We start from the raw sequence: 12847 nt of genomic DNA on the forward strand, positions 1-12847 counted from the left end.
TTTACCACACGCCTTCTGCCTCTGTCAAAAGCTTTTGACTCCTCGTCCTTGCTATCCTGGGAGTTAAGGCAGAAAGGGATATCCGTGGCCCGTTTCATAGCCACTGTAGGACAGACTTCAGGACACCAGAGGCAAACAACCTCAACCAACATGTCCATCAGCCCCTCTCTGACGTTCGTCCCTCCTGCCCCTGATCGTGGTCTGGCCGTGCTCAAACCCTGAGCCTCGTGTCCAGGGCTAGGATCTGGTGCACAGGGTTTTACAGCAATTAACGGGCACTCGGCTGTCAATACTATCAGGGGTATTGCAATAAGTGAGTTAACAACCACTAAAGAATGAAGAGTGCACATTAGGAGAAACACTTCGTGAAAAGTGTAGGAGGGTTTATCAGATACCATAAAAAGGTTTATGACAATGACACCCTTGTTAAATGTATCTCTACAGACACCCCCTATAGAATACTTAAATATCACAACCAATGGCAGTGTTACAGTGGTGATAAATGTGCACCACTGTTGAAGGGGCTTCCACGTTACAGGCCTGCCCCTTCTCCCATCCCGAGGCAGAGCTAGGTGCACTAGATATCGTGGGACATTCCAGTCAGCTATGGCCTATCCCTGTAAGAAAGGTCTATGAAGCCATACAAACTGACACGTCAAACTATGGCCGATTAATAAGACTGTTGCAGGAAAATCTTACAATGATGATTGAGCAAAACAGAGAATGTCCAAACTCAGAGGCTGAAGCTGAGCTGTGCCCATTTCATTTCTAGAATTAGAAATGCATATGTCCTGAAGAAGGGAATGTAAATGTCCCCAAACGTGCTAAGTTTAGAAGGCATTTGGTTTAGATGAACTATTCTTGGGTTAAAACTCATGTACACAATGTTGCAGCTACCATGCTTGTTTTATTACTGATCACATCCAAAGAATTTTGTGGGTTTGCTTATTGATCTGCACATCTATTGACATACTAAGTCTAGGTGTTGATTTTCAATCGTACTACTAAGGGGTGCTCATATGGTGTTCCAATTTTCCAAACATACGAAGAACAGCAGCAGCCGACACGCGTTTCGCCCACTGGGCTTTTTCAAGGCCCTGAATTGAATATTTATTGTTTTATTTCCATTGCCGGCGAATGTTCAGCTGAAAGTCACAACTACAAAAAAAGACAGAAAAGACACAGAACGGACGTATCAAGGTCCGAAAACGCACAAAAGCTTTTAAGAATGGTAGCGATTCTCAGGATCAGGAGGTAGCTTCCGAAACAATTGCACAGTTTGAAAAAAAAAAATCGCTAGTCTACTACGGGCCAAACGTCACTTGCTACTGTTTCTGCAATAACTTAACACAGAAGCCTCCCTTCAAAAAGGGAAGCCAGCATTGATTGGCAACGGAAATAGCACGATAAATATTCAATTCAGAGCCTTGAAAAAGCTCAGTGGGCGAAACGCGCGTTGGCTGCTGTTGTTCTTCGTGTGTTTGGAAAATTGGAAATTAAAGTTAAACGGAAAAGACCTGATTCAGGATTGTGCTTGAAACTTTATTGAAAGGACACTTGACAAGGACAATTGGAACGCATCTTGTGGAAGAATCTCCACCATTTTTTGTTTCACTATCTTGTTGGATCATAGATATAGTGAGCGGGTGTGCTCTGATGTACTATGGTTGATCATTGTTTTTTACTTAGATGAACTCTCCTGGATGTTCTGTGGTTTGTTGATGTATATACAATACCATAGCATGATTACACTGAAAAAACCTTTGTTTAGGAAGGGGCTTACACCAGGCTTGCTCAGTCTGATGGATGTATAGATCATTACTGATCCCCGCTTACACAACCCACAGAGGTACACACCCACACAGAACCACTCGTTGATATTCAACAGGTGAGATACCACATAGTAGGCATATATATCGGCCACCGCAATCCCGCCACAGTACGTCGACTGGGTGCAAGTTCGTAGCGCAACACAGACGATGCCCCCTCCCCATAGGAAATTGTTAAGGAGTGCATTAACCTGGGCGATCCACGTGCGTGGATTGAGATTATGTATATACATTTCCAGACTCACACACAAACCTTGTAAAGACTCACAGATGGATATCTTCAGTCCAGGCAGGCACAGAATTACACATCCATACATATATATATACTCACACAAAGATGCATATAAAATCTCATGGTTGTGTAACTCCAGACGTATGCATATATCACACCTTGTAATACGCAAACTCATAGAAGCATCCACATACGCAAGTACAAACCCACAGACTAAAGCATACACAACTCTCAACCACATATGCACATAGACACACACATGTATTTGCATACTCTGTGTCTCAAAACCTACATATGCAGACACACACAAGCACTAATCCAAGCCCAAAAAACAGACAGATGTAGAGATGCTCAGACAGGCATGCACTCCAGCAGATAACTCCAGGGCCATCCATACTTGAACAAATACTTAGACACGTGTCTAAGTGTGAACATGACTGCACACACACATGCACGCGCACACACAAACACACTGGCACGTACTCACAGTCAGATAATGCCACACCTGTTCACATACTCTAGCACACACAGTGTGAGTGTGTAAGTACTACCTTAGTATCAGAAGAGTAATTCTTGATTTTATGATTTTTTTTTAGGATGAACCCTTGGCCGAATGCATTCCCAATATCCAAGTGCAGTGACTCCTGTCAGTATATTCATTTGCTGGGGACCATGACACAGTTTGTAGGGTGACTCATCAGCCTCTGTGTTCTTGAACTCTAAGAGATCACAAAAAGACATGGGCAAGGACATACACAGACACACAGAGACACAGCACTCACTGCAGCCACTCACCCTCACGGTTTCATATTGTTCCTCTTCCTTAACTTTAGACTCCTGAACATATGTTTCCTCTTTCTTCAGAAGATGCAGCCACTCTTGAAGTTTTACCTGCAGAGATGAAAGTGCAAGAAATAAGTGTAGATATATGGAGTGCATTTTTTTTTTTTTATTAATACATTTTATTGACTTTAACGGTACATAGCGGGCGGTACTCGAAGCATACATTTTGGATACAGTTTATATGAGATGGTACCAACATTGCCTGTGAACATACAGGCCCAATAACTACACTTGGCACAGGTTACTATATGTTTCACTATCAGTAAAATGTTGAGATGTACATGTTTAGATGACAGAGCGACTCATCTTGCCTAAATATTGGTCCAGTTTGATTTGATTGCCTCGTTTAGGGAGGGTCTGATGGGAGGCAAGTCTTTACTGCGGTATGTTGCCCCGTCAGACCATATTTTCGTCGACAACCACACGCCCGATACACTCCGATTACAGCCTCCATGCATTTGTCCGCTGCCTTTCTCCATCCACCCATTGATGGAGGGAAGGTACCCTTGCATGTTTGGGCAATGCCCCGCTTGGCAATTGTGAGGCCTAAAAATAGTAGATGTTGTTTATAGCGATTCCCCCCATCCCTTCGGTACTGTGAATCAAGAAAAGCTTGGGATCGAATGGAAGATGCCAGTACAGTACCCGACCCAGGCATGCCAAAATGGTTACATTGCCCCACAGCTCAAGACCGTGTGTAGGAAGGTCCCCTCCGATTCTCCGCATCTGAGACATATGGGGGACTGGATAACGCCCATCCTCCAGAAGGGGAAGCGGGTGTAGTATGCTCAGTAGAGGGATTTAACATGGATTATGCTGTGACATGTGGTTATAGTGGCAACACGTGACTAGCTAGAGCCTCAGTCCAGGCATCGTCTGTAAGGTCTGGGATGTCGGCTTCCCACGCATCTCGGGTTTTTTGTACTGTGGTTTGGATATGGGTAGTCCGTGTCTGGTAGATTTGCCGGATCTTATGCGTGCCAAGATCCCCCATTAGTAAATGTCCCTCTAGGGTGTGAAATTCTGATAGACCTACAGCGAACAGATTAGGGGAGTCAGGGCGTGTCTCAGCTGCAGATATTTGTGAAACTGTGTCCAGTGCAAGTGGAATTCTATCTGCAGTTGCTGAAACGATTTGAGAGTGGGTCCCAGCAGAATGTCACTCAGGGTAGAGATTCCAATGAGGTCCCAGACTCGGAAGCCTGGAAGTCCAGCAACAGGTCGCAGGTAGGTACCCTGCCACAGAGGGGCTGTCTGCATCAGGCGCCCATCCCAGCCCATGTTATTCACGATATATCGCCAGAGCTGGATGACAGTTCTGCAGGTGGGGGTTGAGTGGCCAAGGTTTTTACGACTGTGGAGAAGGCTCGAGGGGGGGTACCCTTTATCGCATGTCACTCGACAGCAAACGCTGGATCGGTGTATGAGCTGTACCACCACTAGTTGATATTCAACAGATGAGATACCACATAGTAGGCATATATATCGGCCACCGCAATCCCGCCACAGTACGTCGACTGGGTGCAAGTTCGTAGCACAACACGGACGATGCACCCTCCCCATAGGAAATTGTTAAGGAGTGCATTAACCTGGGCGATCCACGTGCGTGGATTGAGATTATGTGCCAAAGATATCGTGGGACAAGGCGAGATGAAGACCCCCGGATATTTGAAGCCCTTGGTTGCGTGAGAGAACTGCGAAGCCCAGGAGACGTGCCCTTGGTGACCGCAAACTGGAAATAACACTGACTTCGCTGGATTGTCTCCAAGGCTGGAGGTCTCCCCAAACACCCAAAGTATCGGGAAAATCCGGGATCGGTTAAAAATAATAATACCTTGTCTGCATATAGCGCAATACTGTTGGACTGTTCTTGTGACCATTCATACCCACAAATTAATGGGTCCCGCTGCACCCATGTAGCTAAGGGCTCTGTGGCGAGCACAAATAGCAATGAATGCAGGGGGCAACCCTGCGTAAAACCCTGACGTATTGGGAAGGGTGCGGAACGGAAGCCTGCTACCCGCACAGAGGCTGGGAGCTCTGTGTGTAATTATTGTATGCAAGACAAAAAGCGTAGGCCAAAGTTGAGAGATCAGAGGAGCTGAAAAAAATATGTCTAACTCAGGGAATCAAACGCCTTATCTATATCAGCCAAAAGAATGGCCGCAGGGCAGCCCAGCTCCGGGGCCTTCACAATGGCATTGTGAACCTGCCTAATATTGTGCTGGGTAGACCGGTGCAGCATGAAGCTGGCCTTATCGGGGTGGATCAGTTTGTGGATACACGTGTGGAGGCGGTCAGCAAGGACCTTACCCATCAGTTTGGGTTACAATTTAGGAGGAGGATGGGGTGGTAAGAAGATGGTTCTTCTGGGGGTTGGCCTGGTTTAAGAAACACCACTATCTCGGCATGGCACCAATCAGGAAGTAAGATGTGCTGCTCCAGAGCCTCATGGAGTGCATCCAAAAGATGTGGCCGAGCTGCGCCATGTGTCACTAGGAAGTCACTAAGGAAGCCATTGGGGCCAGGCGCACGACCGGCGTGCATGTTGGATAAAGCCGCACCGAGTTCCTCTGTGGTAATGGGGGCATCTAGCTGGTCCCGCAGGTGGTCTGGGAGATTTTTGGGTGATCTGTCTGTTGGGAATTCCCCTATTGTCATGCGCGATATGAGTTCCTTCTGCTCGTATAAGGAGGCATAGTTGGCCCTTGGACGACTGTGTCGGGGTAGTACAAAGGACTCTGTCCGCGTTTCGCAGTGCCGACACCGAGGCGGGGAACATCGCCACCTGACACAAACGATGAAGCATTTGGTTTGATTTGTCACCCCATTGATAAATCCTATGTTGGGTCGCTAACCAGATCTCATACATCTCTTTAGTGAGATGCTGATGGATTTGTTGTTGTACTAGGAGGAGGCTGTGTTGCGGTATTGGGCCTGAGGTCTCTGCAGCTTTGGATTTTCTAGGTCTACTATTTGTATGAGGCGCTTGCGTTTTTCCCTGCACTAAAGTTGATGTACACCCCGGGAACAGTGGGTTTAAGGGCTTTCCACAGTATAACACTGGAGGGGGCAGTGCCCAAATTGGACAATAGATAGTCTGTAATTGCCTGTCGGAGAGCGTCTTGGTAACCCGGGTTGCCGAGGTGCCAGGGTGACAAGCATCATCCGAAGGGGGGGTTTGTTTGCCCAATGTGGAGTCTACGTAGATCCGGGGGTGGTCGGAGAGGTCTCTGGGCAGGATAGACATGTGAGGCCCTATGTATGTGGCTGCATGGTAAGAAGAAGTAGTCAAATCTGGATAGGAAGCCATGTACTGCTGAAAGGAACGTGGCGGGCATTTCACCCAGGTGTGGTGGTAGCTGGTGGAGTTTGGATTCTCCCGATTGGTGCCTATGTCCTGACTCCCGTCGGCGCTCCAAGGTTGACATGGCTTCAATGCAGTTGATGCCCAGTATTATTATGCCAGCCAGGAGTTCTCCCCACAGTGGTGTGATTTTGTCAATGAAAGTGTGTCCTAAAGGGGGAGGGGCGTAAACGCTGCCTATGGTTATTGTTTTGCTATATAATGTACCTGTCGCTATGGTGTATCGTTCCCCTGGATCTGACCAGAGTTTGGACAGAGTGAAGGGGATACTGCGGTGCACCAGAATTGCCGTTCCCCAACAGCCGCCTGTTAACCCGGAGTGATCTACTCTGTCATAACCAAACCGGGCAAGACATGGGGCTTTATTGCCTAGTAGATGGGTCTCTTTCAGTAGGAGTATAGCCGCTTCCAGTGATTGGCTTGCCGAAGGACAGTGCTTCTCTTTATTTTATTGAGCATCCCTCTAATGTTCCACATTATAAAGTTCGGACCCCCAGGCAGGGAATTACTTGTGTGCGCAGGCAACTGTCATCTAGGGAGGTTCCCAGCAAGGATGAGCGGGTGAAAATGTACTGGGTTCCCTGTGCCTATGTGTGAACTAAAATAACTTGTGTCCAGGAAATCTAAACATCCCCGCCACCCAGCCCCCACCCCAATACCTCCACCAACAAGAAGTATCTGTTGCGGTTGGCGAGAGCCCGAGGCCCCAACAGGGGTTGCCAGGGTACCTCTGCCAATAGAACCCAAACTTCCTACAAAACTTAAACATAATTGTTCAGGGGGTGTTAGTGGCTCCAGGCCCCCAAGGCATATTTGCTCTCTACGTGAGCCATAGCCTTCGGGGTGATAAATATCCTTAGTCAAAGCCATGGGCAGAAGAGGCAGGAGCAGTCCCACTGCATTCACGACTCTGTGTCTGGGAGCGCCAGTTAGACCTCGACCAGTGCCGCCTTTTGGAGTTGACCCTCTTCGGACGATTCCTATGTGTACCCTGCGAGAAATTAGACTCCAGAGGTGGCGGGGTGTGTACTTTAGATGTACTGTCTCGCCGGCATAAGTGAAGATTGCTTCCAGCGTATCAAAGAAGAGAGATTTAGAATTATATGTTATTCTCATTCAGGCTGGGTACAACAGCATATACTGCACATTGAGTTCTCCAAGTCTGCGTTTGAAGGCTGTAAATGACTGGCGCTGCTGCAGCCGGCGGGTGTAGTGTGGGAAGATCATTATGTTCTGCGAATCGTAGAGCAGTTTATCCCTGTGGGTTCTTGCATATTGAAGGATGGTGTCCGGGTCTACATAATTCAGCAGCTTGGCAATTACTGGCCTGGGGCGTTCCCCCAGAGGGTGTTTCCTAGTCAATGCCCTGTGGGCTCTCTCCACCACGAAACAGGAGGATAAGGAGTCTTTAGGCAGGAGGGATCTCAACCACTGCGAGAGAAAGGTTTCCATGGAGGAGCCATTGAAGTGCAGGTTATTGCATAAGGAGTGGCCCTCTGCATCTTCAAAGCGGGACGTCACCTTTTTTTGCAGGGTTGCAACTGTGTCCTCCACCGTCGAAAGCATGGGTTTCCACCTATATAAAGGCGGAGTGCAGTGTGAACTGCAGTTTGTGCTGGTATTCCTACTGCTCGGCTAGAAATTCTACCTGAGCTGAAGCTCACACTCGTGAACTTACCATTTGGGATCGCAAACTTACGGTTCGCGATCGCAAGTGGGGAAAAAACTCCACTGCACATCGCGAAGCGGAGTTTTCTGCACTCCGTGAGCTCCACGGAGCGAAGAGTGCAGAAAACTCTGCAAACACTGCGAATGGAGCGAAGTTCACCGCCCAGGCCTAGATGCGATCCACAGCCTTTCTATAATCTTGACGCAGAAAGGAGGCCCCCAAACCCACAGCACTGATCTTTGTGTCTAGGGTATCATGGACCGGAGTGCTCGCGGCCAGCAAAGCGGCGTTGTCGGAAAGAGGGCTCTTGGTGTCAGTGTTGCTTGCACCACCAGGGGCTGTTGCAAACTGGGCCAGGGTGCTTTGCTTGGAGGTGGGGCCCGCTGGTTTATCCTTGGCCATGATGAACAAGCATTTGCAATGCAATAGGTCTCGCATTAGGAAAGTTTGAGCAATTGGTATTGTAAATGACACATTTTTTATTTATGTTTTGTTTTTGTAAGTAGCGAAATTAATAGCAAATGTGACACCTATAGCATTTGTAATGCAATATGTGTTGTATTTACGTGACTTACATGTATTGAGTTTACAAATAACAATGGCTTTTAATTTTGTTAATAATCAATTCTTAAATAAAAGTTATTGTAATTTATAATGGCAATAGCTTAAACTTTTGTAAATAACTTTTGTGAAGATTATGTTCAGTGTATTTTATTGTGACGAAAATCCAAGAACAGAAGTGAAATATTAACATCTTTTTGTTACATTTGTAATAAAGCTTGAAACATTGAGAGGACATATTTGAACCAGTTGTTGTTGAATGGTTGCACAGATTGATGCTGTGGTGGCGCTGAGTGATGTTGTGTTGACGAACGAGTGATGCTGTGGCGTTCAGTGATGCTGTGGTAGCGCATAGTGATGTTGTGGTGCCCCTGAGTGATGCTGTGGTGGTGCTGAGTGATGCTGTATGCTATGCTATGTTTTGTCTTACCATCCTATGTTTTGTTTTTTTATGCTATGCTATGTTTTGCTATCCTATGCTTTGATTTGTTATGCTATGCTGTGTTTTGTTATGCTATGCTATGGTTTGTTATGCTATGCTTTGTTTTGCTATGCTTTGTTATGATATGCTGTTTTGTTGTGTCTTATTATGCTATGCTTTGTTTTGCTATGCTATGTTATGCTATGCTATGCTATGCTATGTTTTGTTGTGTTTGGTATGCTATGCTTTGCTATGCTATTGTAGGTTTTGTTTTGCTATGCTATGTTTTGTTGTGTTTTGTTAAGCTATGCTATATTTTGTTGTGTTTTGCTATGTTTAGTTATGCTATGTGTTGTTGTGTTTTGTTATGCTATGTTTTGTTATGTTATGCTATTTTTTGTTGTGCTATGCTATGTTTAGTTTTGCTATCCTATGCTTTCTTTTGTTATGCTATGCTATGCTTTGTTATGCTATGCTATGTTTTGTTATGCTATGCTATGCTATGTTTTGTTGTGTTGTGTTTTATTATGCTATGCTTTGTTTTGGTATGCTAGGTTTTGTTAGGCTATGTTTTGTTTTGCTATCCGATGCTTTGTTTTGTTATGCTATGCTATGTTTTGCTATCCTGTGCATTTTTTGTTATGCTATGCTATGCTCTTTTTTGTTATGCTATGCTATGTTTTGGTATGATATGCTGGCGAGGGTGTGTGAGGGTGAGTGAGGGTGTGTGAGGGTGAGGGGGTGTGAGGGTGAGTGAGGGTGAGGGTATGAGGGTGAGTGAGGTTGTGTGAGGGTGAGAGGGTGAGAGGGTGTGAGGGTGGGTGAGAGGGTGTGAGGGTGTGTGAGGGTGTGTGAGGTTGAGGGGGGCTGAGGGTGAGGGGGTGTGAGGGTGAGGGGGTGTGAGGGTGAGGGGGTGTGAGGGTGAGGGGGTGTGAGGGTGAGGGGGTGTGAGGGTGAGGGGGTGTGAGGGTGAGGGGGTGTGAGGGTGAGGGGGTGTGAGGGTGAGGGGGTGTGAGGTTGAGGAGGTGTGAGGGTTTGAGGGTGAGGGGGTGTGAGGGGGTGTGAGGGTGGGGGGGTGTGAGGGTGTGTGAGGGTGTGGTAGGGATAGCTTCGCATATGACTTACTGCCAGCTCTCTTGTGAGGTGTACAAAGACAGAAGGTAAAGTGTAACACACACGAGCTAATTAATTGCACAGACACTGTGCGCGCCCTCGAGGACAAATCTGAGACAGCAGAGGCGCGTGGCCGAATGCTGTCTCAGATTCCCAGGAAAGTGAAAGCAATAGGTCTTTCGCTGATGCTCAACCTAAAAAGGGGAGATGGAGAGGGGGAGCCAGAGTACAGTGTCTACCCTGCTCCTGATTGTATTTCCTTCAGTTGAGGATTCTGGCAGGTATCTCCGCTAGTCGACCTGCCACCTAGGTGCCCCGTTGTCCCTCCAGGATGTTGTGGAGCTGGGCCCACAACCTTCAAGTGTGGGTGGCCCACTCCACCAGCCCTCGATGGGGTGGTTCAGTATCCACTCCAGGAAAGGCCACCACGCGACATCAGGGGAGATGTGAAGGGATACCTCTGCTATACCATCAGCCGGGCCGCGACTCCCTCAGCACAGGCCCAGAAGTCATCGGTCTGCTGCAGCGTCGTCTTCGAGGCGGCTCGAGCACCATAAAGTGGGCCCCAATGCCTGCCTCCACTGCTGTGTCTTGGTCCTCTTGAGCCCCACTAGTCCCCCTAGCAGGATGGGAGGAGCGGGCGGCCGAGCACCCCTACTGGCTCAGCCCCAACCATAAGCAGGTCTCTTCTCAAGGCCCTCAGGCCCAGCCAGCCACAAAGATGCGTCAACAGGGTCGGCCCGGTCAGTGTCACCGTCTGCTCCGGCGCGCCTGGGTCGATGGGTATCCCTGGGGTGGCACCCGGCCTCGCGTGGCACACCCACGGCTCAAGGCGCCCGCAGGGCCCCTTTGAGCTGCACAGGGTCTACCTCGAGGACGCTGCACTACCTCTCACATCTGAGGCCCTTTGATGTGGGTGAGTCTTCTGTGTGGGGGCCAATGGCTATGCCTCAGCCATCAGGGGCCCCAACTGCCTGGTGCACGGCGGCACGACACACATGAGGGCCTCCACGAGCCCCGCAGGGCCTTCAGGATCTCTCAGGTACCCACGGCCAGGACCCAGATCTGGGTTCGGCCGCGATAGCCCCGGAACCCGAGTCGTCAGCAAGTCCCGCGTGTGCAGCACTAACCCTGGGCGTAGTTTGCGTAGTAGCGTTACGCGTAGTTACGCGAAGTGCTAGTTTGCATAGTAGCGCTATGGGTAGTTACGCGAAGTACACTTCGCACTATGCGCGTTACGTGTAGCTACGCGAACTGCGTAGTGCGGTAGGGAAATGCGGTTTGCACTAATTGCACAGAGCCAGATGCTTGTCCGCACTTTGCCATCATTGCAAACGGCATCTTGCACAGTGCAAGCATTCGTTTTCTGCCGCTCAAGTAGATTTGTACTCTAGCTACAGCTTTCTCAACGCGGACTGGTAGTATCTCATAGAGAGTGGTCGCGAGCATACATGACCACTCGCAATGAGAAACCTGACCTCCCCACTTGATGTTGCCGATTGCGAACGAGGAAATCGTCTCTCCAGGATGTTGATTTTGCTCGCTCGCAGTCGCCAACTTGACGTTGAAGACCGCGAGCAAGCAAAGAATGCCCGCTACTTGTTTTTGCACTGTGCTACGTGCAATTCGCGTAGTAGAGCAAACTACGCACGCTCTGCGAGAGTAGCGTAGTACTACGCCCAGGGTTAGGCAGCACTCCGGCTTCATCTTGGGCCGCACTTACCACGCCGGGCACCTGAGACAGCACAATCTCGTCCTACAGTGCTGGACTGGCCACTAGGCCATGACTCCTCTGTCACGTGTAGTGTCCATTTTCGGTGTCAGATCAGCCACGGCGCCAGGAACGGACGCCTCTTTGCTCCGAGTGCAGGAGCAGTGGATTTGGCTCACTCAGGAGAGGGATATCGGCGGTTTATTGCAGATCATGGCTTGGGTGGTCGGAGCTTCACTAGGCTTCATCCATCATGATGGATGAATAAGCCACGCCCCCATGGAGTGCAGTCTTATTTACAAACAAGCATTTGCAATGGAATAGGTCTCGCATTTGCGAGATTTTGAGCTATTAGCATTGTAAATGACAAGGCCTCTTGTTTATGTGTTTTGAAATTCTTCAAACAATGACTCTGAGTACAAAGGGCACATACATACAAAGCATTGTCATTTACAATACCAATAGGTGAAAGTTTCGACCTATAGCATTACAAATGCTTGTTTAACTTTATCCACCTTGCACAGGATCAGGGATTCTTTGCAGCGTGTTTAGAATACATTGGCAAAGTAAATAGGTCACAAGGCGAGACCTATTGACTTTGCCAATGCTTATTAAGTCATGCGTCTAGTAATATCGACGTTTTATTGATTTTAAACATGTGGTTTCAATCATGAACACCTCCATCGAGTTACAGCTGCTCCCGAACCAAAACCGGGGACTGACACATTGGACATGATTCTGATTCCAGAAGGACTTTTCATCAATGATGGAATTACTTTGCAGTTGTGTAATGCATTCACTCAATTCCCGATTGTGCTATCCAAGCCTCTTCCCCCCTTATAATGTCTGGGATCCCAGTGGCGCCTTCTGAGTGCCAGGAATGGACCTGAGCCTCTTTATAGCTATAAGGCGAGAGCCGGGGGCCACATTCATGGAACATGTGAAACAGAAGCAGGAACTCAATGGCAGATATCGATTACCTCGAAGCATTTGCATTTAATGTTAAAACATGGATGAGTGTTATTTGCCTGTAAACCGGCCCCGTTGTGTGTCTGTTTCAAGGCCCGGTGGTGATTATCAACGGGGCGGGGCCCCGGTGGT

General features: G+C 48.2%; 1 protein-coding gene across 1 annotated transcript in view; it reads right to left on the reverse strand.

The window, feature by feature from the left end:
* The window catches only part of LOC144752922 (E3 ubiquitin-protein ligase TRIM39-like), a 406522-nt gene that overhangs the window by 314229 nt on the left and 79446 nt on the right, over nt 1-12847 (reverse strand). Inside the window, exon 2 of the mRNA XM_078640743.1 lies at nt 2857-2952. Within this exon, the coding sequence (XP_078496869.1) occupies nt 2857-2952 (96 nt within the window). The remainder of the gene's footprint in view (nt 1-2856; nt 2953-12847) is intronic.

Source organism: Lissotriton helveticus, chromosome 5_1, assembly GCF_964261635.1.
Source record: "Lissotriton helveticus chromosome 5_1, aLisHel1.1, whole genome shotgun sequence".
NCBI classification, from domain to species: domain Eukaryota; kingdom Metazoa; phylum Chordata; class Amphibia; order Caudata; family Salamandridae; genus Lissotriton; species Lissotriton helveticus.